Source organism: Vanacampus margaritifer, chromosome 14 (assembly GCF_051991255.1).
Source record: "Vanacampus margaritifer isolate UIUO_Vmar chromosome 14, RoL_Vmar_1.0, whole genome shotgun sequence".
Classification (NCBI taxonomy): Eukaryota; Metazoa; Chordata; class Actinopteri; order Syngnathiformes; family Syngnathidae; genus Vanacampus; species Vanacampus margaritifer.
Window position 1 is genome coordinate 786,784 of NC_135445.1, and position 26,591 is coordinate 813,374.

The window sequence follows — 26,591 nt, forward strand, 5'->3', positions numbered from 1 at the left end:
GTGACGTGTGTGAAAGTCAAAGAGATCTAATAACTTATGACAGCCTGTCAACTTGTGAGTCGCCCTCACGTGGTCTAAATGGGGCGCGAGGGGGCGGAGCCGACTCGGATGGGAGCATGTAAAGCTCATTAAGAGAAGACGGTCGGCTTGAAGGCACTGCACAGGTAATGTTGCTCCTTAGACTCAAATTTCACAAATCGGATCACTTTCTAGTGTGGTCAAGTTTTCTTTGTTGACGTTGATTTGTCTTGTGGCTTTCATTTTGTTTCCTCCCGTTTTTCGTGTGTTTGCTGATGTGCTTTTGAAGGGCACCTTTAAATGAAAAAAAGAGAAATCTTTCTGATTATTTCTAATCATCAAAGTGATATTTATGTCAGGCAAGGCTTGATGAATTTGACGTTGATTTTAAAGGTGCACACTAGGATTCTTTTTTTTTCTATTCATTTGCATGTCTTGAAAACGTGTAAAAGTTTTTCTGGACTCCTCCGTGAACGTACTGGAGGTAAAAGTTCACCAGTCATGAGTGGGTTTAGTGAGGGGGAGGCGTTAAGACCATTAAGTCGACTTAGTGATCAAGTCAAACCCGGGTTTCTTCCTGGTCTGCCGTTTTGTTATCCAACATCCCTCGTGACGGAAAGTCGCAGGCGGGTTCTGGCGCAGTGGGCCCGCTCTCCTGGCCAGACTTGCTGCGACATTGTGAGCCCCGTGTGACCCGCGTCCGTCCAGTCCTCCTTGGCATCCTGGCCCGTACAATGGTCCTGTGATCGGCTAAAAATATGATGCACAAATATAGACGTGGCGATGACGGGCGGCCGACTGGCGCCGCAGAGGGAAACGACCTTCTGCAAAGCGCTGTCCGCGTTGTCCTGTCCCGGCGGCTAAGCTAACTAGCAGGCGACTGTGTTAAGATGCTAACGGCATGTGCCGCAGCTTGCACTAAGCTTGTTAGAAGGCAGACGCAAATCTGGTTCGGACGCGGCCAAGTACCGCCTGACGATGACCTCCTGACGACCTTCTCTTCAGATTTTCAGGCACACAATCCAGTTCTACTCGGCGTCAGGAGTTCTGGTTGACAATTTCTATCATGAGTAGATCCACGAAAATGTCTCCAGACGCCATTCATAAAAAGAAAAAGATTTAGCTTTGAATTTAATAAATACGTTCATCCTTGTAGCGCAATATAATGTAAAACCTTCCTGGAAATGTAAAGAAATTTGCAGATAATGTGATTAAAAAAAACAAGAATGTAATAATTTCAACAATAATGTAATTTAAAAACTGTTATTGTAATAACACCGTATGACATGATCATATCCCAGAAGTCTTTGTGGTGGAGCAGTTCAAGTGGGCGGAGCTTACTTTAACTCTCGACTGAATCGGTTTAACACCAAATAAATCAACTCTGAAACATTTAACAGCAAAATTTGAACACTCCAAATTTTGCTGTGAACGTATCTTAGATTCTCATAACAAACTGAAAATGAACATCTCGTCGCTGCTATGTAAAAAAACACTTGTGTCCGTTTTTTCCCTTTTTTTTTCCCGTGTTTTTGGGATGAAACAGAAACTCAGTGCTTTTTTTTTTTTTGCAACGGCAACAGCTGTGCTCATTTGGACCTTTTGCTGTCAAGGTTAAAAGACAAACTCCCAAATTTAAATAATAATAAATAATGCATCTGATTTATATAGCGCTTTTTTGGACACTCAATGACGCTTCGCAGATGATTTGTTATTCACGTACTCGCACTCTTGAAGGATGTCATCGAGGAAATCACATGGACGGAAGGCTCTTCATTTGTTGATTATGAATTGATGTTTTTCTGCCTCCAGCTCCATTTGTGACTCAAAAGTTGAGGTCAAGATGGCAAACTCGTTCACGCGCATGGTAACGGGTCGGAACACCGCCGCCCTGCTGGCCACCTTGGGGGCGGGCACCATGGCGACCGGCTTCCTGTTGAGCGACAATTCTTTGGCGGCCGAGGCAAGGAAGAAGCTCTACCCCGCCAGGTGACCACCGCCGATAGGAATATTGTAATAATCATGCGTCACGTGGTCGTCGGGAGAGTTAACAACAATGATAGTCGATCATTAGTTGGAAGTAAGCGTGTCGATTATTTGATGTAGCGGATGTGTCACGTGTCACCCTCTCAAATTTCTTCCACACTTGTGACCGCCGCCAACTTCACACCTCTCCGCCTCGCAGCTCCGACTTCCCCGACCTTCGCAAGCACAACAACTGCATGGCCACGGCGCTGACGCCCGCTATTTACGCCAAACTGCGTGACAAGGTCACCCTCAGCAATTGGACCTTGGACCAGTGCATCCAGACGGGCGTGGACAACCCAGGGCACCCGTTCATCAAGACCGTGGGCTGCGTGGCGGGCGACGAAGAAAGCTATGAGGTTGGAGATTTACACAGTCGCTTGTTGCTGGGCAGAATTCATGTGGCACAACCATTGTTGTCCAAAATTTTGTTACAAAAACATTTCTGTCATCGCTTGACTTGTTGCTAGGCAGAATTGATCAGGGACAGCCATTGGTGCTCCAAAGTTGAACTAAGAAAAAAGCTCATTTGCATAGTCACTTGTTGCTAGGCAGAATTCATGTGGCACAACCATTGTTATCCAAAGTTCAGCAACAAAAATATTTCATTTCTGTCATCACTTGGCTTGTTGCTTGGCAGAATTGATCAGGGACAGCCATTGGTGCCCCAAAGTTGAACAAAAAAAAAAGCTATTTTATATATACTTGTTGCTAGGCAGAATTCGGCCGCCAGCTATGAGGTGTGTACATCGTGCTGTCTGTGTTAATGCGGAACTTGTTTTTTTTTGCTTTCAGGTATTTGCGGATCTCTTTGACCCGATCATCAAGGATCGCCACAACGGTTACGACCCCAAAACTATGACCCACCCCACGGACCTGGACTCTTCCAAGGTGGTTCACAAACACGCTTTGCTGCCAACCATTTCCCGCTCAAAATGACGCTGTCTTTTTAAAATCTTTTTTTTTTTTCCCCCCCAGCTGAATGGCGGCATTTTCGACGAGAACTACGTGCTGTCGTCCCGCGTGCGCACGGGCCGCAGCATCCGCGGCCTCAGCCTCCCGCCCGCCTGCAGCCGGGCGGAGCGCCGCGAGGTGGAGCGCGTGGCCGTCACGGCGCTGGCCGGCCTCAAGGGGGACCTGGCGGGACGCTACTACAGCCTGGGGGAGATGACCGAGAGCGAGCAGCAGCAGCTCATCGACGTAAGGCCGCCAACACATACACATTTCACTGGGCACTGTCATCGGTGCCCCAAAGTCCAATTGGGGAAAGTCATAAGATTCTGCAGTCACTTGTCGTCAGGCCGAATTTTTGGGCCACAATAATTGGTGTCACAAAGTCCAATTAAAGTCATACTTTTCTGTTGTCATTTGTAATTGGGCAGAATTCATAGAGCACTATCATTAGTCACTGGTTGCTAGGCAGAATCTGTTGTGCCCCAATGTCAAATGAAAGAAATTGTTGCTTAGAATTCATGTGGCACAATCGAAGGTTTATTACACATTTCTGCAGTCACGTGTTGCTAGGCAGAATTCACAGGGCAAAATCTTTGGTGCCCCAGAGTCCTCTTTAAAAAAAAAAAAAGAAGAAGAAGTTTCACACAGTTGGTTCCTGCTCTGCAAATGCAAGTCTAATCATTAGTAGTCTAAAAACTGCATTTTGTTAATATTGTGTTTATTGAACATGAAATAAGCAGAAAATCCGCCGTTTTTTCTTTGTATGTGTTTTTTTTATCCATCTCAGTGAGCAGACATTTTTGAGAGCACGTTATTATCAAGAAAGCATTTTAGTAGCCATTTTGTGTTAACATAGCGAGCTAGCAGGCTACACGACGCTACAATTTTGCTGAAAATCAATGATACAACAAATTCTTCCCAGAAACTATTTACAACAAGTTGAATCACTAGTCAATCTGGCTTTTAGCGTTAGCTAACGACATACTGTAGTGGTAGCAGCCCCCGCAATTGTGCGGCTAGGCTAGCCACTAATGGAATAACGACGCTCATAGTGGGGGGGGGGGGGCCGACTCATGCCAGAAAGTCCCAAAACGTATTACGCAGTACTTGGTTTTCGCCACTAGGAGGACATTCCGGACAACTAAAGAAAATAATTTAACGCCGTATCTCAACAATTGAATATCGCATTGTTGTCAATCTTTGCATGCTTTCAGCAATTCTCTTAACATATTTATAAATCTTGAATCTGATCTTTGTGTTCTGATCCAATCCCGCCGCACTCCTATCAGGACCACTTCCTGTTTGACAAGCCCGTGTCTCCTTTACTTACCTCGGCCTTCATGGCCCGAGACTGGCCCGACGCCAGGGGCATCTGGTAAGAAGGTTCCGGAACAAAAAAAAAAGCAGCTCACATTTGAGAGATTCTAGAGACGTGCAGTGTTAGCGCCCACCACCGGACCCGCCCTCTGTCCCGTCCCGCTTCTCAGTCCTTCTGCGTTTGTGCATTGAAGTGTTTTCCTTCCTTGATCAAACCTGTAGGACCACTTCCTGTTTGACAAGCCCGTGTCTCCCCTGCTGACGTGTGCCTTCATGGCGCGAGACTGGCCCGACGCCAGGGGCATCTGGTAGGCCGCACGCGCGCTGTGTGCTGCATGCCCGCCCACCCGCCTGCCGACCCACCTGCCCCGGCCCCCGTTTGCGCTCCGTGTCTCCGTGTGCTGAGCATCTCCGTGCTCCTCCTCAGGCACAACAACGAGAAGACCTTCCTGATCTGGATTAACGAAGAGGACCACACCAGAGTCATCTCCATGGAGAAGGGGGGCAACATGAAGAGGGTCTTTGAGAGATTCTGCCGAGGACTTAAGCAGGTCGGTTTTTTTTTTGTTTTGGGTGTCACATAAAACTTGATGAGTGACTGAAAGAAGATCCTGGAAATGTTGCCGGGCAGGATCCATGGGGCACAACCGCTGATGCACCAACGTTAAATTTTAAAATACAGTTTCTGTAGTCACTTGTTGCTAGGCAGAATTCATGGGGGACAGTCATTGGTGACGCAAGGTTCAAATTGTAAAGTTGAACTCTGCACAGTCACTTGTTGCTGGGCAGAGTTCAAGGAACACAATATTTTGTGCCCTATAAAGTTGACTCAACAAACCACATTTCTGTAGTCACTTGTTGCTAGGCAGAATTCAGATTCACTAGTCAAATTAAATCCATACATTGAAGCAACGACCTGTTGTCAGGCAACATTGATAGTTCACTAACCCAATAAAATGACAGTTTCGCTTGTTGCTAGGCAGAATTCATGGTGTACTTGCGCAACAGATGATAACTCAATCAAAGTCCATCTGAAAAATAGACATTTGAGGAAGTACTAGTTGCTAGGCAGGATTCATGTGGCACAATAATGCCAGGGATGTGTTAATATATATATTTTTTTTATTTTTTTATTTTTTTTATGACGTGGTAATGTAACAGAGGGTCTGAAAATGGCTGCAATTTTTAAACATTTGTCACTTTTGGCTTGGCAGAATTTAGGGGCACGAACCCATTTTACAATGGAAATGCCAGTCCTAGACAGAAACCATGGGGCGAAACTAATACTGGCCAAAAGTCCGAGTCAGTGAGGCACAACTGTTGGTGCAGTCCAAAAGATTTTTTGTCGATTTAAAAATAATAATAATAATAATTTCATTTTTGTAGTCAGTTGTTACTAGGCAGAATTGATGAGTAGCGATTGGAGCCCGCTATGTGCATCCACAGGTGGAACATCTGATCCAGGAAAGGGGCTGGGAGTTCATGTGGAATGAACATCTGGGCTACATCCTCACGTGCCCCTCCAACCTGGGCACGGGCCTCAGGGCGGGCGTGCATGTGCGTCTGCCCAAACTCAGCAAGGTAACGCACGTTTTCAAAACATCAAGTCATTACATAGAATAGAAAATAAGATGAAAACGATTCAAGTGGGGGAAGCATTCGTTTGCACCCGTTCTCGACCGAGGCCCTCGATTTGCATTGTGTGCTAGCATGAAGCTAAAGGGGCCTTTAAATACACCCCCAAATTGCTTTTCAATTTCGGGGACTTTCTGGGTCGGGCTTAAAGCGAACGACGCGGTCCGCCCCACAGGACCCCCGCTTCTCCAAGATCTTGGACAACTTGCGTCTGCAGAAACGAGGAACGGGCGGCGTGGACACGGCGGCCACGGGCGACACTTTTGACATCTCCAACAACGATCGTCTGGGAAAATCAGAGGTCAGCGTCCCACTTGAGCCACCGCTTTTGCCAGCCATTAAAAAAAAAAGAAAGAAAGTCTTTTATCTCCCAGAAGAAATGTATTTTAAAATGTACAATTTCGAAAATATGTGACGCGTACGCTGACATTTTTGGGGGGAGGATCCAACAATTTGGTTGGTCTAAAATCTGTTTATTAAAATGCATTATTTATTTATCTACTTACTGCCCATTAAGTATACACAATTTTTAAAAAGTGCTAGAAAAATATTTCAAATTTAACTTATCAAATGATGGCTAATAAATAAAACGATGATAAAATGAGCTAACTTAAATCTACATTTACACTTTTAATTCAATAATTGGGTATTAATTTGGACTCTTAATTTAAAATGACATTAATTTTAATAACATATGCACAATTTAAATAAAATGTATTAGATTTTTTAAATGGAATTTAAGTATTAGCAAAATAGATAAATTTTTAAAGGTCTGTATTTTATTGGTTACTGAATTTAAAAAAAATGCAATTAAAATGAGGTTGCATGACTTGCAATGATGCATATTTCAAGTATTTTTAAATTAACTTGTCAACTCTAATGAAAAATTAGCATGACATTTCATATTTACTCAATTTGTAAATTTGTATTAAAACATTAATTGAACTATTAGAATGGAATGAATTTAGAAATACAGACTTATACACAAACATTTTTAAAGCTTTGGCCTAATTGGTTAATTACTATAAATATGAGATTAATTAAAAATATAAATGCTGTCATTAATATTAAAATCCAAATTCTTTACGGTTTAAATGTTTACCTACTTTAAAATGTTTCCACACTCGCCCTTGTGACCTTTTTGACATGTTGGGAGAACTCAAATCGGGCTCTTGTGATTTTCGTACGACGTCCGCGCAGGTGGAGCTTGTGCAGACGGTGGTGGACGGCGTCAACTACCTGGTCGAGTGCGAGAAAAAGCTGGAGAAGGGTCAGGACATCAAGGTCCCGCCTCCAGTCGCCATGTTCCGCAAATAGAAGGTCACTGCAAGCGCAGGCCACGCATCAGTAAAAGCACTTGAGCAGAATATGCTGAATTCCTTTTGCCTGTTTCACTTTCTTTACCATCTTCTCAGAGAGAAACCAAATAGAATGGTTATGAACTTGTCGCTTGTTGCTAGGCAGTATTTATGCCAGTAATTTTTTCCACAAAGTCAAATTTGTGACATTCTCTCGAGCTTGTCAGTGTCTGAATTGTCATCTTATTCACTTGTTGCTAGGAAGGATTCATGTGGTGCAATATTTGGCATCTGTCACTTGTTGCTAGGCAGAATTCATCGGGGCACAATCATTTGCATTCCAAAATAACATTATAGCAGCCCTTGTTGCTAGGCAGGATTCATCAGCAATGGTGTCCCAAAACACAATTAAATCACACCGTTGTGCAGTCACTTGTTGCTAGGTAGAATTCATTGGGGGACCATTCCGACTCAATTACACATTTAGTCACTTATTACTCGGATATTTTTGTGCGACAAAATTTAATGATGCCCGAAAGTCCAATTAAATGTTATACTATTGAAGAGTCACTAGTTGCTAGGCAGCATCTGTGGGACACAATGATGCTATAAAAAAAATAAAAGAAAAAAAGTCTCACATTTGTGTGCAATCACTTGTTGCTAGGTAGAATTCATAGAAACCGAATAACAGGAAACATACACATTAAGAAAGCATAAACAGATGTTCACGTTTCGTCCCCCAAAAAATTCAGGACATTCTTGACACACCACAGGCCGACTGGTCACCCCCAAAAAAATCGAGTTTTGGCAGAAAAAGTGATGAGAGCAGGAAGCTTCCGGTCAGTCGGCGGGTCGAGTCTCGCCGTGCTTCCTGGTGAACTCCTCGGCGTTCCTCATGAACTGCGCTCGGTCTTGCGTGTACTCGTTGGCCAGCTCGGACCGCAGGGGACGCTCGGGCTGCGGCACGTTCACCAGCGAGATCAGACACTGGATGACTGCGCACAAGCACAACACGGTAACTGCGCCACCTGGTGGACTGGAGGTGAGTACAGCGGGAACGTGCCTTATTTATCAGATCATTTTCGGAATGCTGATCACATTGAAATCTTAGAACATGATTCAGAACTTGATTCATACAACTGCTGCCGTGCCGCATTTACTTTAAAAAATATGACCACCATTTTTCGCCTGTGTTAAATCAAGGTACCACCGCCCAAGGATGGTTTGGCCTTGGTGGAGGTGAAAACTCTTTTGTGAGGTTGACATTGAGCTGACCTTGGGACGTTCTGGTGGCGGGCTTCCAGTTCTCTACGCTGATTATGGCCAAGCACACGTGACCCTTCTCGTCCACATTGGGATGATAGATTTTGGTCATGAAGGTGATCCTGGGGGGCTTGAAGGGGTACTCTGTCGGGAAGTTGATCTCCACCCGAAAGGCGCCTTTGTCGTACGGGGGGCTTTCCTTGCCAGCAACACAACCACAACAACAATCACAAGTAGGATTTGGAGGTCGAAACAAGTTCTTTCTAGTAAAGCAACTTACAGGCACAATGAGACCCTGCCAGCTTAGAATGTTGGATTCGTCCACTTCAATGTTGCGGAATTCCCGGAATCCTGATTTGCGGATTTCCTCAAGCTCCTGAAAAGTGTGTTTGAAAAAAAAAAACGTTACAGATGTTCGTATGAACCTCGAAGCTTGTGTCCGCCTTCCCGAATCACGATGCTTCAAAATTGTGCTTCTGAGCTTGTATCTGATTATGTTCCAAACATCAGATGTCACAATGCGTATTGACTGCTCAATACACGGTTTGGTCAACTCAAAACATTTTGGTTTTCATACCACTGGCGTATCATATTTGCCTTTACTTTTACTGCTGACAAATATTAAGAGTGGTTTACATTTAGTTAAGTGTCTGTGTTTTTTTCCTGATGGGTTTTACTTTCACTTGATGGTTCTAATCTGACACGTATCAGTTAGGCGGTGGCAACGTAAAATGGCCGCCGGTGGCTTCACTTCTCCCAACGGCCAGTAAGCAGCATTTGCAGTGCATTCATATGCAAGTCTGCGTTTGTGCCCCAAACTCCAATTTTTAAAACAAGTCACACATTTAAGCAACCATAGCTAAGCAGAATGAGCTATTTGCAAAAATCCACTACTTCCTGACCTCAGTAACCACAACGACAATGGCCAGACACAACTGGATTAATCATTTTGTCCAATCATGAAAGACCGGAAATGAAGGAGTGGTGCTGAGTTCAGGAAGTAGTGGGATTTGCAAAGAGCCCATTCAACTACCTTATTTTATTGTATACATTTGCATGGCATCTGAGCAGAATTTAAATTTACAACGCCCAATCATGCCTGAAAATACATTTAGTTGATATGAAGATAGCACTTGGATGCTATGTTTGCTTGCATACAATACAACCCAATTGTATTTACACACCAGGTAACTGTATTTCATGCGTGTCTTTTGAAGGTACCTTGCATAATCTTCTCGCGGAAGTCATGCTAACAGTCGTTGCGTGTCCGTCTTCTTGTCGTGACTCGTCGTCGTCGTCGTCGTCGTGCTGAATGACCACCACCCGCTGGCCGCAGCGTGTGACGTGACGTCCACACAAACACAACACGAGGAGCTAGTTGGGCTTGTCAAAAGCAAACGCGTCACATTATGGAAATTTCCCGGAAATACGTCACGGATATTTGTGCATAGAGTCCATTACGTCATGAAATTAAAAGGGGGAAAAAGGAAGAAAGTGACATCCTTTTGGGTGGAAATTACTTGGATACTATCCACATAAAATGTTATTTAAAATTACGTAAATTAAAATAAATTAAAACAAAAAAATATATCGTTGTTCAGACGCTAATATCGATGTCAGATCTCATCGATCGGTTTATAATTTGTGGCCTTTTCCTTGTCTGAAAGTACTTTAACCACCTTTTAGCTCGTGAAATCCTACATTTTATTGTTTGACTCAGAGGGGACAAATTCTAAAGTTTGCCATAGGACTTCTGGACTCGAGGAGGTTTGAAAGAGGCGAGCTGAGCCTGAGCCACTTAGCTCAGTCCACTGCTTCACAGGTCCGTGCTTCCAAGATGGCCGCCCGAGTAAAGACTCTAGATTTGTAACATCAAATCAAACTAGGGGGGGAAAAAACAATTTCTCCTCAGCCTACTTAAAAGCTCATTTGGCCACATGAGCAAACGATGACGTTTGTCACCGGCACGACAGTCGAGCACCACGCCAGCACAGCGATGGGAAAAACCAACAGGTAGAAGACAAACCGAGCTAGCCCTGCAAGCTAACGTGATAGCCACATTAGCACAGAACAACGAGCGAATAATATTGACTCGAAACAATATGTTGAGCTGTTGAAGGTCGTGGCGTGCTTAGTGGATTCGTCGCGACAAATGTTGGACTCGCTGACTGTTTGCTAGCTGTTAGCATGTCTGCTAACTTCAGTCAAGCGACACATCGTCGCAGTGGTGTTAAGTGAGACTTAACTCGTCGGAGTTGCCACTTGCCAGCCACTCCACTTGTAAATGTATCTGCCTTGACGTCAGCGAAATTGATTAGAAACAGAAAGTTGTGTGTAAATTCTGAGAGTTAAAATGCTTAACTCCTTCGATCAAAGGAGATAAAAATACGCCCCCTAATGGCTGTTAAGTCTGACGTTTCCATTTTGGTTCAATTTGGAATGGAATCTCAGTGAATCATGGATCATAAATGATTGGCATCAGTTTTTTAAAGAACACTTCTGGAGGCCGATGGCGATTCATGAGCTTGCTGACTTATTGGCAACACAAGCTCGTCCTAGTGGTCGTCAAGTGGATTTGTGAGCTTCTCGGCGGACAGCGACAACATCGACATTAGACTTGTAGGATTGTCCGAAATGCCCACAGGTGTCATTTGATTTTATAGCCTTGATAAAGACGAGATGAATGACTAAGGGAGGAGAGTTGACCTACATTGTTTGTGTTGACTCTCACAATAGAATAGAAAACCCGTCAGGTGTTTTTTTGCTTGTTCTTCAGGCTTTAGGAGGGATTGTGAAGGCCAGCATGGACAGCTTCTTCAAGGCGGCTGTTTTTGACCTGGACAAAGTGCTGGATGACTTTGAGCTGAGTTCAGGTGAGATGCTGAATGTTCTGGAATTCTATTTCCAGTACAGGATCAATAAAGTAGATCGCAAACCTCACAGACATAATTGAATACGTGGTCTGTTAGTATTAGCATCTGGCTGTTGCGCTACGACTCGGCCAAATAAAAGCCTTCCATCGCCGCAAAGAGTTTCACAATGAGCGGCAGTTGCTTAAGGAACTGTCTGTGCCGGACATTCAGCTTTTTGAACGTATTCTCAACAATTTGTCTTTTCTTTCTTTCTTTTTTTTTTTATTGACATTATTTACAGGTTATCAGAGTACAATGAAATTACGTCACATTTTTTCTTTATACCTTAATTCAAGTCATATACGTTGTTACGTATTGCTGGGCATCTGATGGCAAATATTAAATAGTCCTTTAGACTCGACAATGCCCCCCCCCCCCCCTTGACTTCACTTGAGTCTGTCAATAAAGCTATACTAATACTACTAATTGTAACACATCGTCATTCTGCCACTTGTGCAAAATTACAAGTCACATTAACATATAATTATAACAGAATTTACAAACTACAGCTTTTAATAATCCAGAAGAAGAGGATATTTATTTATACGCACCTCAATTTCATGATTTAGTCAATTTTCAAATCGCCAATTTTTGAAATGCATTTATTCGATGGATTGCCCAGCCCTACGTTGGCATAATCCTTGTATCATCGAGATCCTCACTTTTCATGTGACTCCCCAAAACGCCATGTTTGTTTAATCATTAATCAATAATAACAAATAAATAAACACACACACACACACACACATGGGGAGGGGGCTTATTAATAGTTTAGATTTTGGGAATAATATTACATTGAATTGTGACATATGAGGTCTGGGCCAGTGAACGGCCTCCAGAATTTGGCTCAGGCCACCACCCAAAAGGGTTCGTGTCGAACCTTGGGATGGATTATCTCAGCAAACGCAGATTCCGACCGACAAGTTGCCTAACTTACGTTTCTATTTTTGTTGGCCAGCAATTGCTTTGTTGCTTTTTAATGAGAATAATTATTTTTATTTCAGATGAAGTCGACTGCATGCCCGTTTTCCGGAAGCCTTCGCCATACAACTTGACTCTGGGCTCCTCCGAGGCGTCGGACGTGTCCCCCACCCTGCCTGACCTCAGCTCTCTTCGCTACAGCACCGCCAGCAGCAGCAGCAGCGCAGACCAATATGGCGAGGCCAAAGTTCAGCCTCTGACTGGCGTGGACCTGCTGTCGTCTGTAGATCACGGCGTCGCTCAAAACTCTGCGCCGCCCTGCCTCGACGGGGGCCTCAAGCCCGTGTGCGACCTCGTCAACGACACCGGCTCGGCCGTCCTGGTCCGAGCCGACAGCCACGATGCCATCAGCAAGCTGGACGGCGCCGAGAAGCAATTTGAGGAAGAGGAGGAAGATGAGGAGGAGGAGCTGCTCTTGGACTTTAGCAGCCTCGCGCTGGAGGAGCAATACATGCCCAGCCAGAACTCGCACCAGCATCTTGCAGAATCCTCCTTGAGTCTGCTGGACATCATTCTTCCCGCAGTTCCTGCCGAGGACGCGCAAGACGAAGGCGACGCCCAAGACGAAGGATACGAGGAGGAGACTCCGGAAGATGACGCGTCCTCCGAAACGGGTAACCAGGATCACCAGCACCCACCCGAAGCCAGTGCTCAAACCTCAAGCGCCTCAGTCGACTCCATCCAACCCTCAGACCAAAGTAAGGAGGAGTCCCCGAAAGATTCGGCCTGCCAAGTGTCTGCGGGCAGCCCCGAGCCTTCGGAGCAACCTGAAGATGAGGACACAGAAGCAGACGCTTTGTCAGCGTTGGATTCTTGTCGCCCTGAGGAACCTTTCAAATCGCTATCCCAGCAGCGTTGCGTTGGAGAACTGCCCACCCTGGTCCCCCCCACGGAACCTCCATCCTCGGACCCCTCGGAGTCCAGCCCAGTGGACCCCGCGGAGTTCGGCTTTGAGTGTCTCCCCGAGAGCGACCAGGCCGAGCTGCTGGTCACGGACGAAGAGCTGGACGCCTTCCTGCAGGCCCACGCCGAGGCCGAGCAGGCCGGCGCCATCCCCTGCTGCAGCGGCTCGGCGGAGGCCCTCCAGCAAGCGAAGTTGGTTCCGCTCAACGGGGATCTGGAGCAGGCGCTCGCCAACGAGGAGCTGGCGAGCTGCAGAGAGCGTCCGGAAGATCTGGTCCGTCCGGAAAGTGACCGAAGCATGCTCGTGCCAGCTCGCTCTCAGGACTCGCCTTATCAGGAAGATTCCTCTAGAGGGAGCCATTCCGCCACCAGCAACTCTTTCCCGTCCGAGCCTTCGATGTCCTACGGAGGGGCGAGACCCAAGCAGCTGCTTTTCCCCGATGCAAAAAGTCCCGATTCAGCAGAGGAGGACGACGAGCTGCCAACGTGTTCTTCCAGAGTGGAGGAGGAGGGCGAGAGTCCGCACGCAAGCTTCGGCTTCCTCCCGCATCCCAACAGCGGCCCGGTCTACGCCGCCCCCCCGGAGTACACGGCGGGTTATGAGGAACTGTCCGAGCCGCCGCCCTACCCCGGCGAGCCCCCCGTCGCCGAGGGCTGGCAGAAGGACGGCGCGGGGGAGGCGCTGGGCAGCAGGCAGCCCGCCTGGGTGCCCGACTCGGAAGCCCCCAACTGCATGAACTGCTCGCACAAGTTCACCTTCACCAAGCGGCGCCATCACTGCCGCGCATGTGGGAAAGTACGTACACCGAAACGGGGCCCAAATAGAGTCGGTTCATTATTTATTTCAGGCCAATGTTCAATTTCATAACACCCAAGTTGAGTTGGCAAGTAAATCAATCACTTTTTTTAACAACGCAAACATTTAATGCACTCAAAGCATGAAAATAAGTGCAGACAATCTTGTATCTTTGCAGCAGCGAGCGGGGGGAAATCGTTCCTCAGATGAGTCCAGAGATACAAAGTATATTCCATCTCGCACCGTTGCCGTCCTCGTGCAGATTTTGCATGCAGGCCACATCGACATTTGCTGCCAAATTGTAGCAGGTTTTTTTTCTCTTTGAGGGACTGCGGTCATGTGACTGTCACATGACTAACACTTTACTATTAATTTTAAACTGTTAAAGTAATATTCATTGTTATAGTGTTAGTAATTTGAAAACAATTACAAATGTTGTGTTATCAAAGGATTTTGTTTAATATCATAATATACGCTGCGGGTTGCGGTTTTGTTTTGCTTTTTTAAAAGACGGCATTGAGAGTGACACCGTTGCCATTTTTGGCCACCCCGGGATACCGTATTACTGGTTTACCGCTCAACCCTAGTTTTATGAGGAAGTACGATTATAACCAGAGGTGCACATACGCACTGCACGGGTAAACACAAAATGCTTGTTTTAAATGCAACCGAAAACCGAAGCGTTTTTCCCGGCGCCCCGCCCCTCATTTACCAAACTTTTCTAATTGCTTTAAACGACGCTGCGTCTTTTCCAGGTGAACTCGCTGCTACCTGCCATGCTGAGGGTGCATGGCACTGTATTGCACAAAATGGAGTGCTCAAACTCCATCAAATTGTTCACTTCATGTACTCAACGTAGATGATGTCGTACGCCACAAAAAAAAAAAACATGTCTGGTTTTGTCACGTAAACATCAAACCCGTTTGCAGTCAAAAGTGTCAACTCCGATCCAGAGTGACGAGCCAAGTGACCCCGCCCCTCCCTCGCCTTTGTTTGTTTTGGAAAGAGAGCTTAGATTAGCATGCGGCGTTAAACCTCGAGCAGAGCACGAGGAAGCGCTTGTTCCTCTTTGCCGCTGAGCTCCACTTAAGTCCTCGAAGTTAAGGCTCCCGATTAAGAGCATTACGAGGACCGTTTGGGATGACGAGCTATTGTTGCTGACACACTTTGACATTCAGCGTTTGCGTGTTGTCTCGGTCTCCGTGCGGCAGGTGTACTGCGCGGGCTGCTGCAGCAGGAGGTGCAAGCTCAAGTACTTGGAGAAGGAGGCGCGCGTGTGTGTCGTCTGCTTTGACGCCTTGCACAAAGGTAAGCGACACGTTTCCATATTCAACCTGCAATGTTGGCGACGCGCCAAGAAATGTTACCTGCTCCTTTAATCTGTAAACAAATGCAGTGCAGCTCAGCCTCTGGCCAGCAGACAAAATGCTTTTGGTGGTATGACGTTTAAAAATGTAACTTACTGTACATGTATTTTCAGGGGCTGTTTTGATCAATACCTTTAAAAACACGTTTTGCTTCTTGCTGGCGACTGATCATAAAATCATGGCGTGCTCAGGAAAGCGGTCACAACCCATCACGGCTCACATCTTTTCTGTTTGCTCATGTGACATTTGCAAACTGAGACGGATTTTTTGTTACCTGAGCATACGTGATGTCATTTTCAGTCCACAGCAAGTGGCAAAATGTGTATCATAAATAAATATAATAATGATCATAATAAAAATAGCTCAATATCCCTTTAAGGTAAAAATCAGGCATTGGTTCAGTCCTCCTCGCCAGTAGGTGGCACTACACGGTGGACATTTGACATAACAAGAAAGGTTTGTGTTCATAATGATCTGTCATTTTGACAATTGAAATTTTGTGTATCAAAAATGTGCATGTTACAAAAACACATTTTGCTTGGCAAAATAAATTGCCACAGAATATATTGCCATAAATGATATTGCGCTTTTCACATAATTTTTTAAAGTAATAATATAACTAATGATAATAATGGCGTAATAATGCAATTACACTCTTTGAACTGAATACGAACTTGAATATGTGTGTATATATGTATAAAATAATAATCTCATAAAATCAGATATTTAACATTCCGACGTGCCAATCCAGTTCAGACCTTTCGTCAACTTAAAATGCACTTGAATCAAACCCACACACAAGCAAAAGCAATCTCGAAAAACGGACCCCGATCTGATCTTCTCCCAGACTAAAGTAGAAAAACATCTTTTTAACCCTATAATGCCAAACGTATCATATTAAAAACATTTTGAGCCCTCTATTTCATTCATATATTTTTTCACCCATTAAAAATTAATAAAACATTTTTTTTTATAGTTATAAATGTACTGATTTAAAGCCTTGTGACCGGATATACCAAATATGACATAAACCAAAAGTCATATGTGAAAGTTGATTTAAAAAAAAAAAAAAAGGACCCAAAAATATTTACAAAGAATCAGAATTTTCTCTCATATATTTCATGATTTAGGTTTTATATGGTTGAAAAAGAATTCCCTCCAATAAACTATCAACGACAGTTTGCGGTGAACACTCGACATATAATTAACAACATAAATGAAAACAAAGAATCGGGAATTAAAAAAAACACAGCGTTTGCTTGTCCACCGTTTTTATCTGAACGGACTCCGCATAGCTTGCAAATTCCTTGTCGGTGTGTGGAAAATGTGGACGCCTCGTGGAGGGGCGTGGCTTCTGGAATGACGTCGTTTTGCCGCGCGCGGACCTCGCAGTGGCGTCGAGCATTTAAACAAGTCTCAGTAGCGTGCAAGGAATGGATTGTTGTGACACCACTTTTGCAAGAAACGTCTTGAAAAGTCCTTTTGTGAGTCCTCCGCATTTTTGCAATCAAGTTCTTTTTCAAACTTGACTGCTGTCATCGCGTCGTCTACGCGCTCCTGATTCTGCAGCGTATGAATATTTCAGAGCACAAAAGCTCTTGAGGGTCCTCTGAATAATGAAAAATCGTTTCAACGTTCCATTTGACTCGGCCTGCTTTCAAAAGGCAGTTTTCACCTTTTTGTCCCCTCCACTGCAGTGTGAGCGCACGTCCCGGCCACAAGGGGGCGACGGCTGCAGAGTTGTGAGGGGGACGCGGATATTTCTCCTTCATTTTGTGTGCGTGCGCGTCGTCTCTCTCTCGTGGGTGTGTGAGAGTATCTGTGTGTGTCCATTGCACCGGTGCTTGTGTCTATTGTCTCTATGTCTGCGGCTCTCTTTTTTGTGTGTGTGTGCGTGCGTGTGCGTGTGGCTACTGCATGTGTTTTGCCGCCTCAAACATCATGACGCTCGCAGTCTAAATTAAGAATTTAGGGAAAGAAATAAAGGGAGAGGCGATCTTCTTTCTGCAGCCAACAGTCGCTAGAGTGGAGTGACGCCATCACCCCCACCCCCTTTTCCCTCTGCGCTAATACGCTACCTGTGCGCAGCCCAGCACAAGCTACGTGACGCGCACGTGCACACTCGTACGGCTAGCAGGCTTGCGCTAAAAGATTGAAGCAAATCAGCGGCGCGGGGACGGATGCGCGATGGACGGATGCGCGATGGACGGATGCGCGATGGACGAGTGTCACATCCGCCAAGGAGGCGGTGAGGTGAGACGCGTGCCGCTCCTCAGCGACACAACTTTTATGTGTCGAGCGTGCCTTTGACATCATGTGACCGCCCCCAACATGCTGCACGTTGCATCTTTATTGTTGTTGTGGTCTCGCGTTGACGTCGTGCGGTTGACAAACTGCCTCCACACGCTGATGCTGTCATAATAAGGAAAGGAACGTCGAGATTGACCAATCAGCAGTCAGTCTCGTTATGTTGTACTTTTTGACGAATATCAGCAATTAGCTTTTAGGGGGTTAACATCAGAGAAATAGTCTTCTTTGAACTTTTGAAGGCATGCTGGGAGCTCCCTGGACTTTGTTAGAATTTGAAAACAAAGCTGTCTGTTCATCCATCCATTTTCTGTCGCTTATCGGCGGGTCGGATCGCGGTTGGCAGCAGCTTCGGCCGAAAAGAACAGACTTGACGCAGGCTTTCTGTGGGTCCTTTCAAATGGATTTTGCTCAAATGAAGGCCTTATATTTTCCCTTTTACTGTAAATAAATATCGGCTCCAAATATCGGTTATCGGCCTCCTTGACTACTAATAAAAATGGTCACTGAAATTTTTTTTTTTTTAAAAGCACGTCAGTCTCTCACTAAACAGAAGTGCAGCTCACAAACGGGCCGCAATTGTGTTGTTCGCTGCTGATTGTTGTGTTGTTGTCGCTGGATCCCCGCAGCCCAGGCCCTGGTGCGGATGATGAGCCCCACGGGTCCCAGTCCCAACCCCAACGTCCCATCCGAGTACTGCAGCACCATCCCGCCCCTGCAGCAGGCCCGCGCCGCCGGCACCCTCAACTCGCCGCCGCCCACCGTCATGGTGCCCGTGTCGGCGCTCAAACACCCGAGCAACGACGGTGCGCCGCCGCTTCCTCCGCTTTGGCCTTCCCGAACCCTGCCGTCAATCCCGCCACTCCTCCTTTCTTTGCCTGTGCCCGTTCCAGGCTGCCCTCGGGAGCACAAGCGGGTCTGGTTCGCCGACGGCATCCTGCCCAACGGAGAAGTGGCCGACACCAGCAAGCTGTCGGCGCCCGGCCGCCGCAGCCCGCAGGAGTTCGCCAGCACGACGGAAGAAACCGCGGTACGCTTGAAGCGCGACTTGCCAGGGGCGCGCCGGCCGTGACCCATCAAGTCCTTTCTGTCTTCGCCAGCCGGGCTCGGAAGGTGAAAACGGCATCCGGTCGAGTCCTGAGGTTCCGGAGGAGATCCCGCCTCCCCCGTGTGGCCCCTGGCACTACGCCCTGCTTGCGGGTTTGGGCGCTGCAGTGAGGAAGGCCCCGAGTCTGCTGCCCGACTCTGAAGATCAACTTCCTCCGCTCCTCATCGCCACCGGAGAGGACGCAACGGGAGGTCTGTTGTTTGTATGCCGGTCTGTCTGTCTCGCCTCCTGCCTGTCTGTCTTGCCAGCGGCTGTCTATCTGCCTCGTCTTTCTCACTGTATCCCTCTGTCTGTCTGTCTGTCTGTCTGTCTGTCACGCCCTCCTTGTCTTTCTGCATGTCTCCCTTTGCCTGTCTTCATCTCTTCATCCCACTGTCTGTCTCTCATTTGCCTGTCTGTCTGTCTAAATGTCTCTGGCTCACTGTCTGTCTCACTGTCGCAGACGACCTCCTGACGTTTTGACTGCATGTTGCTCGAGGATGTCGCTGGAATTTGAAGTTTTTCGTGTAACCCTGCGGCGTTTGCTTTGCAGACGTGTTGGTGGAGGAAAGCCCCGCCCCTTGCCAGATTCGACACCTCTTGGAAGAGGGGGGTCCTCGCCCTTTGACCTTTGTCCTCAACGCTAATCTGCTGGTCAACGTCAAGTTGGTCACATGTGAGTAGAGCTGGGGGTGTCCAATTTCTTTTTCTTGTGTGCGCCATCGAGTTTCCGTCAGCGGCTCATTCATGACGGTGAGAACGATACCAATCAATGCATGTGATTGTGATTAGATGTTGACGTTATTTTGGAGTCAGCCAGCGCTCCCTTAAACATCTCCATCTTGCTGCTTGCTCATTAAGGGAGAGGGAGCACAAAAGGCTTATTCTGGCCTTCATCTGCTTGTTGCCAGTACATTTTCCATTTCATTTTAAGATGCGTTTTATTTTTGGACTCTTAACTCTTTGACTGCCAGACGTTTTCCGAAACGGGACGTCGCCAGTGCCAGCCGATTTAAGCATTTTGACTGATCTTTCAAGGTCCACATAAAATTATGTGTTTGGACTATGGAAACACACATACTACCAAATGAAAGATTGGACTCTCATCTTTCATCAGAAAAAAAAGTTTGTTTCTACCTTATTCCGTTTTTCAGTAATCAACAATAGAAAATGGTTAGTTTCACCTCTGTTTTGAAACAAACGTCTTTTAACGTCTTTGGCACTCCTCCATAGGATTTTACTTAACGTTATTTAACGTTTTTGGCAGTCAAAGAGTTAATAGTCTCACAGGAAAATGAAATTGCGTTTGACATCCGCGTGGATGAGAATGATGTGTTTGCTGTCAGACGGCGGGCGTCAATGCTGGTGCTTGGGCTCCAACGGGCTGCAGGCTCTGGGCCAGAGGGAAGTGGTCTTCCTCCTGGAGTGCGTCCCAGAAGACCAAAGCCTCCCCAGAGACCTCTTCACGCTGTTCGTCAGCATCCAGCAGGACGCGCAAAGAGGCAGGTGGCGCTGAGGCGAGCCGGCCGGCACGGGTCCGACCACTCACGTTGTCCCTCTGGCAGGCAAGTTTGTGGGCGAGCTGGACAACGTGACCTTCACCAGCAGCTTCCTGGGCAGCAAAGATCACGCCGGGATGCTGTTCTTCGCTCCCACCTGCCAGCCGCTCGACGGCCTCGCCCTCCCCTCGCCGCCTTTCCTCTTCGGCCTTCTCATCCAAAAACTGGAGGTGCCCTGGGCCAAGGTCTTCCCCCTCAGGTTGCTTCTACGACTCGGGGCCGAATACAACGGTGCGTAGATGTGATGAAAAATTGGAAACGCCATTCTTGGGGGGGGCGCGGGGGTCTTTATCTGTATCAATAAGTAAATGCGATTCCGTCTGTTTGTTTTCAGTGTACCCCATCACACCCGTGAGCGTACGTTTTCGGGAATCGGTGTATCGCGAGACGGGACACACCATCATGAACCTCCTGGCTGTGAGTCCTCACACACAAACATGAACTTTTATTGTTGTTCACAGTAAAAAAAAATAAAAAAAATGGCAGAAGGACATTTCCTCACGCAGCTCTCAAAACGATGTCCAGCGTAAGACAAAGACTTCCGCGAATCATGGCAACAGACAAAAAGTCATGAAATGAATTTTGCTGAAATTAATGGCATAATGAAGCAAATGCAATGACGTTAAATTAAATGGATGTAAACACATTGTTATTTTTTTACATCGAACATTGTGCAAAAGAGTTTGGCAATAAAGCGTGATTAAAATGTATTGGTGGGGACGGTGACGAGTTGTAATTTGAAATGAACAAAATGGGCTGGAATCCACAAGTTGCTTCATCTTCCAAATGCCAACTGCTCTGAATTTGAAAATCAAAATGTACTGTTCCTGTCGCCAATGTCCAGCATGAAACACTAATGCCACACAGTGGCAGAAAATTTGAACTCATGTTTGCACACAGGACCTGAGGAACTACCAGTACAGTCTGGCGTCTGTGGAAGGTCTGAGGATCCACATGGAGATGGGCCACAGCTACATCGACATCCCCAAAAGCAGCTTCAATGAGGTGAGAGGCGCAAGATGGCCGACTTCCTGCTTGGCCTAGGACTGAGCCATTTATAGAAGGTCTTTATTGGGGGTGGTGAGGGAATTGGATATATTTTGGGGGGTGACATTTTTATGGTTCAAATAGTTCTTAAAATTACTGAAAAACATTTGAAATAGAAAAAAAAAATGGGGGAAAACTTAATGTGAAAGCCATTTGGTGGCTTTTGTAGTTTCCTTGTTGATTTGCACAAACCTGGATTTTTTTGGGGGGGGTCACAAAGAAAGCGGCCAACATGAGCCGAAAAGCAAAGCAAAAGGTCTCTTGAACGCCGTCGTCAAAGGTGCGCTTTCCAGATGCAGCGCGTGCTGAGCGGCGCCAACGAGCACGTGATCAGCATCGGCGCCAGCTTGAGTTGGCGGGCCGACTCGCACCTGGTGTGCTTCCAGAGCGAGGACGGCAGCTACCAGACGCAAGCCAGCAGCATGCCCGGCCAGACGCGCACAGGTGGAGGCCGTCAGCCCCCCCCCCCCCCCCCCGGCTGGGACGAGATGGCGGGCGCCACTGAAACTCTTTTTTTTTTTTGTGCCGTCGCAGTGACGGGGGCCAGCTTTGTGGTCTTCAACGGCGCCCTGAAAGCCTCGTCGGGGTTCGTCGCCAAGTCCAGCATCGTGGAAGGTCAACACGCTCGTTACCTGGCATGCGTCTAAATTCAAGTGCTAATGATTGATCTTTTTCTTGTTTCTAATAGTTTGAATATAGAATACAAATCATTAAGTGTTTTTAGCTGCTAATGAGATATGAATGAAACTAAATCAACTTTACGATTTCGGTTTTGTGGCTGCACGTTGATCACCAAAATGTTCACAAGCATCATTTTTATCAATGTTGTAATGATTATCATAATTAACATTTTATATTTTAATTGTAGATTTTAATAAATAGTGCCAAAAAAGGAATTTACCTAAAAATATTAGCTTTACTAAGGTTTAATGGAATAAATAATTCTATTAACTTGTTTTTTTTGTAATTTGTCATTTTATAACGTGCACGTCATCATTAATCCCGCCGTAAACAATTTTCCCATCTAAAAAAAAAAAGGAAAGAGAAATAAATAAGTACACGAATACAACTTTAAACAATATGAACATCAGGGAATGACAACCTTTATTTTCAAATAATCCTAATTCAAAATTCAATTGGGCTTTTTGATTTTCATGTACCTTTAACCATTTTTACCAACAATTCTCAAACCAACCCGTGATTCTGATTTACAAATGCTTCCATTTTTCTTTCCCACCATATTCGGTCACAACCATTTTTCGAGGGGTTATTTTATTTTTTATTTTTTGCTTGCAATCAGTGAAGTATCGAGTAAATATGTATCTTTTCTACTCCAATCCTGAGATAGACATCCAAAATAAACAGTTTTCATTCCAAATGTAAAGAAACATTTAAAAATGTATTGTGGCGCTTCCAGTACTGTCTGAGTGGGCGGTCCCATCGTTTATGCAAATGATTTGCATGTTGAGCTCCGACATGTCGAAGGGGATCATGTGTGACATCATCATCATGTGACGCTTGACACTGAGTGACAAAGTACCTTATTGGGCTTTTCTATACAAATTCCATCTCTGGGAGTTTGCTTTCTGTTAACTTTGTGAATATCACTCGTCAAGCCTAAAGCGGACTTTACCACACGTTGCCCCCTGGTGGTTGGCTGACTACAGATTAAGAAAGTGCTTAACGAGCCATGCAGCAGAGCCCACCTTGTAAATATAAATCTCGCCAACGATCGGGAAATTGTGATCAAAATAGGAATAATTGTGCAGCCCCACTTCTGACCATCCATGTACAAACTCGACGGTTGGATTCCAGTTGGCGAACAGAATGGACCGCGGCACAGAACCAGTTCAATTAAATGTGATGTTTTTGCACACTTTTAGATGGTCTGATGGTGCAGATGCCGCCGGAGACCATGGAGGCCCTGCGCACGGCGTTGCGGGAGCAAAACCACTTCAACATCGCCTGCGGGAAGGCGGACCAGACGGACGTCCGGGAAAACGTCACCGTGCGCTGGGTTGACTGGACGTCCACCGTCAACGCCGGGTAACGTTTTATGGAACGCCTCGAAAATCGCCCGCATTCTTTGAGGCTTTTTCTTCTTCGCAATGACATTCAAACACGCTCCTCCCCCGCCCAAAGAAATTGGCAAGAAAATGCACATTTTTGCCAATTTTTCTCTGTTGCCAAATTAACTACAGAAGAACTATTAAAAAATCGAAATCAAATGATGACTTCCTGTCCAGGATGACGAGCGGCGTGGACGGGCGCAGTCTGGACGGCGTGCGCAGCGTGAGGATGCAGCAGGACGCCGAGTTTGAGTGTGACGGACGCGTCATCAGGTGTTCGGAGGTGACGAGCGCCCGCCCGCAATTTGGCACGTTGAGCCGGCGAAGGTCTCGGAGCTTGAACGGCCGGCGTCTTCGCAGGTTTTCTACCAGCCCAAGTCTGCCGGCTGCAGCCTGCCGTCGGCGCTGCCGTCGTGCGCCGCCTTCCAGAAGGAGATCGCGATGGCCGCCTGCGGCGCTCTGACGCGCCATCTCGCCGTCCTCGTCGCCGGCGCCATCAACTCGTTCAGCCTGCGCGTGTCCACGCGTGAAGACATGGTAGGTTGCGCAAGAGGCCCGAGAAGCCAACGCTGCCACGTTCATATTGTTTGGAGCAATTCTTTTTTTCTTCTTCTTCTTCTTCTTCTTCTTCTTCTTCTTAATGTATTTTTTTCAAAATTCTTCTTCTTCGTAAAGATGTGGGTTTTTGAGGAACTAAACACGGTAACAAGATGGTGTCCATGTGTCACGTGACCAGCAGTTGACCAATCACAGCGTTACCCTGCTGAAACGGGGTCGAGTTTGGCCAATCGGTGATCAAAAGTTTTCAATGTACTTTACGATGGGGGCGGGGCCTCACATTTTTGCATTTCAAAATCCCTTCTTCCTGGTTGATTTGTGAAAATTTGGAGCCTAAGACCTACAAAAAAAAGTCGTTTGTTAGCCATATGCTAAACCTAGCAGGGAGTCCACCATTTTGAATTTATTTTTGGAATTGCGCACCAATTTTTGCCTTTGACAGACGTAATACGAAATTTTGCACACACATTTGCCCTGCCTGCCAATAATAATCATATTTTTATTTGTTTGACAGAAGGTGTCCCAGGTTGCGAGGGACCATAACTCATTCACTGCCATTGACGACTATAGACGTCAAAAATTCATTTTAATTATTTCTATTAGTTTTAACATTTTTTCCCACTTTTGTTAACAAGAGGAAGAAAACCTAGAATTTTTTTGATTGTTCATTTAGAACCGATATCAAATGAGTGATTAATCATGAGTTAACTATTGAAGTCATGCAATTAATTACAATTAAAAAAAAAATTAATCACCTGACGCCCCTAATCTTTAATAATCTTTTCTTTTTCTTTTTTTAAATCGCATTAGGCGATGTAATTTTTTCGAATTATAATTAATCGCATTACTTCAATAGTTAACTCACGATTAATCACAGATTTTAGATTAGGTTTTCATACTCGTGTTAACAAAAGTGAAAAAATGTTCAAGCAATAAAAATCAATTGAAAGAAGTCTGTTTGCGTGCGTTGCAGGTGGAGTACCAGGCGGGTTCGGGCGGCCGCCTCCTCCCCCAGCGCTACATGAACGAGCTGGACAGCGCACTGATCCCCGTCATCCACGGGGGCGGCGCCATCGTGCCGCCGGCCGGCGTGGACCTGGAGCTGCTCTTCTTCATCACGCACGCCATCTAAGCGAGGGCGGCGCAAGCTCGCACCGACAGCGCCGGAAGAGGACCAAACCTTCAGGTGGCCTCCAGGGGGCGCCGCAAGCAAACACGGACCACCACGCGGCCCGCAGGTGTCCCCTCCGCTCGCCCAATGTACACTTGAGGGGTCGAGCCGAAGGCGCTCGCTCGCCCGCCCGCCATTTTTGCTCTCTTTGACTCCATTCTGAGCGTCACAAGCAAATGTGGACAAGGTGTCAAAACGTGAATGTGTTGACGTTTGATTGACAGCTGACCTTTGCGTGTCCCGCCCCCAACCACCAGTGACTCGCTCATTCAGGTGATTTGAACTGCAATACGAAGGCGCCACATTTACGCCTTCGCTTTGCAGCTCGTCCACAAATGACCAAAAAGAGAACATGACAAGCTTGACTCGTTCACAGGAACTTCCTGGAACGTCTTCAAGCTTGTGACGCGCGACAAACACGTGCGCAAAGTCTTCCCGCGCATTTCCAATTCAACTCGCTTAAAAGCCCTGTCCAGCAAAAGTAGTGCTTTGGCACCCTCTTGCGGCAATGTTGATAGCAGGAGGGTCTTGATATAGGCCAAAGTGGTGCTTTGGCGCCGTCATGGCGCATCTACAGGTGATTGCAAATATGTTTCTGTGGTCATCAGGAAATTTATGCTTTTTGTTGATACAAAATTGTTTTGTTTTTTTATTAAAAAAAAAAAAAGAGAGATTGAAGGTAAGAAACAAGGATCTGTCCGTTTAGTTACTGCAGATGCCACAAGGTGGCAGCAAAGCACTACTTTTGTTCTGAAGGAACCTCATTGATTGACAGAAGGAAATTTTATTAGATAGTTGGTGACGCCCACCCACCAACCACCCCCCCACCAATCCCCCCCCCCCACACACACACACACACACACACAACTGTGCTGAGGCTTTTTTGATCATGAATAATTATGAATGTAGCACCACAGCAGCTTTAAACCCGTGTGGGGTTCAAAGGTCACACGGTCACCAGCGCCCCCGTCTTGGCGAGGCAGGTGACGGAACAGAATCGGACCCGAACCGGACGTCTGGGGGTCCGAACGGGGTTCTTTTTGTTGTTGTTGTTGTTTTGGTTGAATAAATCTGCTTGGGAGAGATGATCCGTTTGTCTTTGCATATGGAAAATGTATTTTTGGAATCGGGAGCGGAAACGCGTGAACGCGCGCGAGCAGAGTTGCTATTTTTGATAGGATGTCGTCACGTCCGCACGGTTCCGTTGGTGGCAAAGACGCTTCGAAGGCGCGTTCCATAAAACGCGGGGATATTACGGGACAAACCCGATTGAAATTGGAGCCAAATGTATTGAGAAACAAATAAAACTGTAATCAACACTGAT

General features: G+C 46.3%; 3 protein-coding genes across 4 annotated transcripts; 2 read left to right on the top strand and 1 right to left on the bottom strand.

Annotated features, from left to right (window-relative positions):
- The first annotated feature begins 1 nt into the window (after nucleotide 1).
- Nucleotides 2-7,325, top strand: ckmt2a (creatine kinase, mitochondrial 2a (sarcomeric)). Of its 2 annotated transcripts, none has more exons than XM_077585713.1 (10): nucleotides 2-164; nucleotides 1,831-2,007; nucleotides 2,204-2,402; nucleotides 2,839-2,934; nucleotides 3,022-3,243; nucleotides 4,537-4,622; nucleotides 4,742-4,865; nucleotides 5,761-5,895; nucleotides 6,125-6,250; nucleotides 7,150-7,325. In XM_077585713.1, the coding sequence occupies exons 2-10, from the start codon at nucleotides 1,862-1,864 to the stop codon at nucleotides 7,264-7,266; spliced, it is 1,251 nt and encodes a 416-aa protein (XP_077441839.1). In that variant the 5' UTR covers nucleotides 2-164; nucleotides 1,831-1,861; the 3' UTR covers nucleotides 7,267-7,325. The 2 variants fall into 2 exon arrangements, with proteins under 2 accessions (XP_077441839.1, XP_077441838.1); XM_077585712.1 differs by lacking the exon at nucleotides 4,537-4,622 and adding an exon at nucleotides 4,287-4,372 and having other exon boundaries at nucleotides 3-164.
- Nucleotides 7,326-7,668: 343 nt separating this feature from the next.
- On the bottom strand, nucleotides 7,669-9,928 carry LOC144063829 (ubiquitin-conjugating enzyme E2 L3-like). The gene is made up of 4 exons (XM_077585718.1): nucleotides 9,732-9,928; nucleotides 8,791-8,886; nucleotides 8,523-8,709; nucleotides 7,669-8,242 (listed from the first exon to the last, which is right to left on the bottom strand). Exons 1-4 carry the CDS (start codon nucleotides 9,756-9,758, stop codon nucleotides 8,088-8,090), a joined length of 465 nt encoding a protein of 154 aa, XP_077441844.1. The 5' UTR covers nucleotides 9,759-9,928; the 3' UTR covers nucleotides 7,669-8,087.
- Nucleotides 9,929-10,032: 104 nt separating this feature from the next.
- Nucleotides 10,033-26,590, top strand: zfyve16 (zinc finger, FYVE domain containing 16). Its single transcript, XM_077585709.1, has 18 exons — nucleotides 10,033-10,523; nucleotides 11,287-11,383; nucleotides 12,427-14,102; nucleotides 15,314-15,410; nucleotides 18,406-18,582; nucleotides 18,670-18,806; nucleotides 18,877-19,075; nucleotides 19,417-19,539; nucleotides 20,210-20,365; nucleotides 20,429-20,653; nucleotides 20,757-20,839; nucleotides 21,323-21,427; nucleotides 21,763-21,913; nucleotides 22,004-22,084; nucleotides 23,353-23,515; nucleotides 23,716-23,821; nucleotides 23,899-24,075; nucleotides 25,070-26,590. The coding sequence occupies exons 2-18, from the start codon at nucleotides 11,314-11,316 to the stop codon at nucleotides 25,226-25,228; spliced, it is 3,885 nt and encodes a 1,294-aa protein (XP_077441835.1). The 5' UTR covers nucleotides 10,033-10,523; nucleotides 11,287-11,313; the 3' UTR covers nucleotides 25,229-26,590.
- Nucleotide 26,591: the final 1 nt, after the last annotated feature.